Source organism: Belonocnema kinseyi, chromosome 9 (assembly GCF_010883055.1).
Source record: "Belonocnema kinseyi isolate 2016_QV_RU_SX_M_011 chromosome 9, B_treatae_v1, whole genome shotgun sequence".
NCBI lineage: Eukaryota > Metazoa > Arthropoda > Insecta > Hymenoptera > Cynipidae > Belonocnema > Belonocnema kinseyi.
The window spans coordinates 132,832,975-132,834,508 of NC_046665.1; the positions used below are offsets into that span (position 1 = coordinate 132,832,975).

General features: G+C 52.8%; 1 protein-coding gene across 3 annotated transcripts in view; it reads left to right on the forward strand.

Moving 5' to 3' along the window:
- Nucleotides 1-1,534, forward strand: part of LOC117179984 (heat shock protein 68-like) — a 4,824-nt gene extending 3,290 nt beyond the window's left edge. Inside the window, exons 3-4 of one of the 3 annotated variants that reach the window (XM_033372254.1) lie at nucleotides 4-677; nucleotides 776-1,534. In XM_033372254.1, coding sequence (XP_033228145.1) covers nucleotides 4-677; nucleotides 776-1,390 — 1,289 coding nt within the window. In that variant the 3' untranslated portion in view covers nucleotides 1,391-1,534. The remainder of the gene's footprint in view (nucleotides 1-3; nucleotides 678-775) is intronic. The other 2 variants (XM_033372252.1, XM_033372253.1) reach the window with 2 other exon arrangements.

Below are 1,534 nucleotides of genomic sequence, written 5' to 3' on the forward strand. Positions count from 1 at the left end.
AAGTCAAGTCCACTGCCGGGGACACGCACCTCGGCGGCGAAGACTTCGACTCGCGACTGGTGGACCATCTCTGTCGGGAGTTTGAGCGCAAGTATCGCAAGGACTTGAAAAAGAACCCGAGGAGTCTCCGTCGATTGAGAACGGCGGCCGAACGGGCGAAACGAACACTATCTTCGAGCACTGAAGCCACCATTGAAATTGATGCTCTCTATGAAGGCGTTGACTATTACACCAAAGTCTCCAGGGCTCGCTTTGAGGAGTTGTGCGCGGATCTGTTCCGAGCCACCCTGGAACCAGTGGAGAAGGCTTTAGCCGATGCCAAGCTGGACAAGAGAGCCATCGACGAAGTCGTCCTCGTTGGAGGTTCAACGCGGATCCCCAAGGTCCAGAACATGCTGCAGAACTTCTTCTGCGGCAAGCAGTTGAACTTGTCGATCAACCCCGACGAGGCCGTCGCTTATGGCGCGGCAGTACAAGCAGCCATCCTTTCCGGCGAAGGCGCCACGAGTTCCGCTCTCCAGGATGTTTTATTGGTGGACGTGGCACCTCTCTCTCTGGGCATCGAGACTGCTGGTGGAGTCATGACCAACATCATCGAGCGCAATGCACGCATCCCATGCAAGCAATCGCAGACCTTCACCACCTACGCCGACAACCAACCTGGCGTCTCTATTCAGGTAAGGCATACAAATGTTCAACCTCGTTAACTTTTTTTAAACTTTTTTTCTGGATTAAAATTCTGAAAAATAATGTGAATATTTTTGGACTGTTGCAGGTGTTTGAGGGTGAGCGTGCAATGACAAAGGACAACAACAAATTGGGCAACTTCGAGCTGAGTGGAATCGCGCCCGCGCCCCGAGGAGTGCCGAAGATCGACGTGACTTTCGACATGGACGCGAACGGCATTCTCCACGTGACGGCCAAGGACACAGCCAGTGGTCGCAGCAACAACATCCGCATCACGAACGACAAGGGTCGCCTCTCGCGGGAGGAGATCGACCGAATGCTGGCTGAAGCCGAGCGCTATCGCGACCAAGACCAACAGCAGCGCGAGAAGGTTGAGGCTCGCAACAAGATCGAGAGCTACATCTTCTCGGTGAAGCAGGCTGTCCAGGACTCTGGCGACAGACTCACCGACTCGGACAAACGGTCCGTGATGGACCTCTGCGAAGCCACTGTCAGCTGGCTCGACAACAACACCCTCGCCGAGAAGGACGAGTATGTCCACAAACTCGAGGAGGTCCAGAGGCAGTGTGCGCCCATCATGACCAAGATCCATCAAGGAGGCAATGCTGCTGGTCCACAACAGGACTGCGGAAGTCAATTCAGACAAGGAGGCCAACAACAACAGCAAGGCTATTCGGGACCCACTGTGGAGGAGGTGGACTAAATCTTCAAGTTTTCCAACATCCATTTTTAAAGAGAGAGCAACAACATCGGTTCTTCTCTGTGTTCATAGAATCTTGAGAACATCTATTCTTTTTACGAACGCCACCTTAAGAACGACAACATCTGTTCTTCAAAAAAAAAAAAA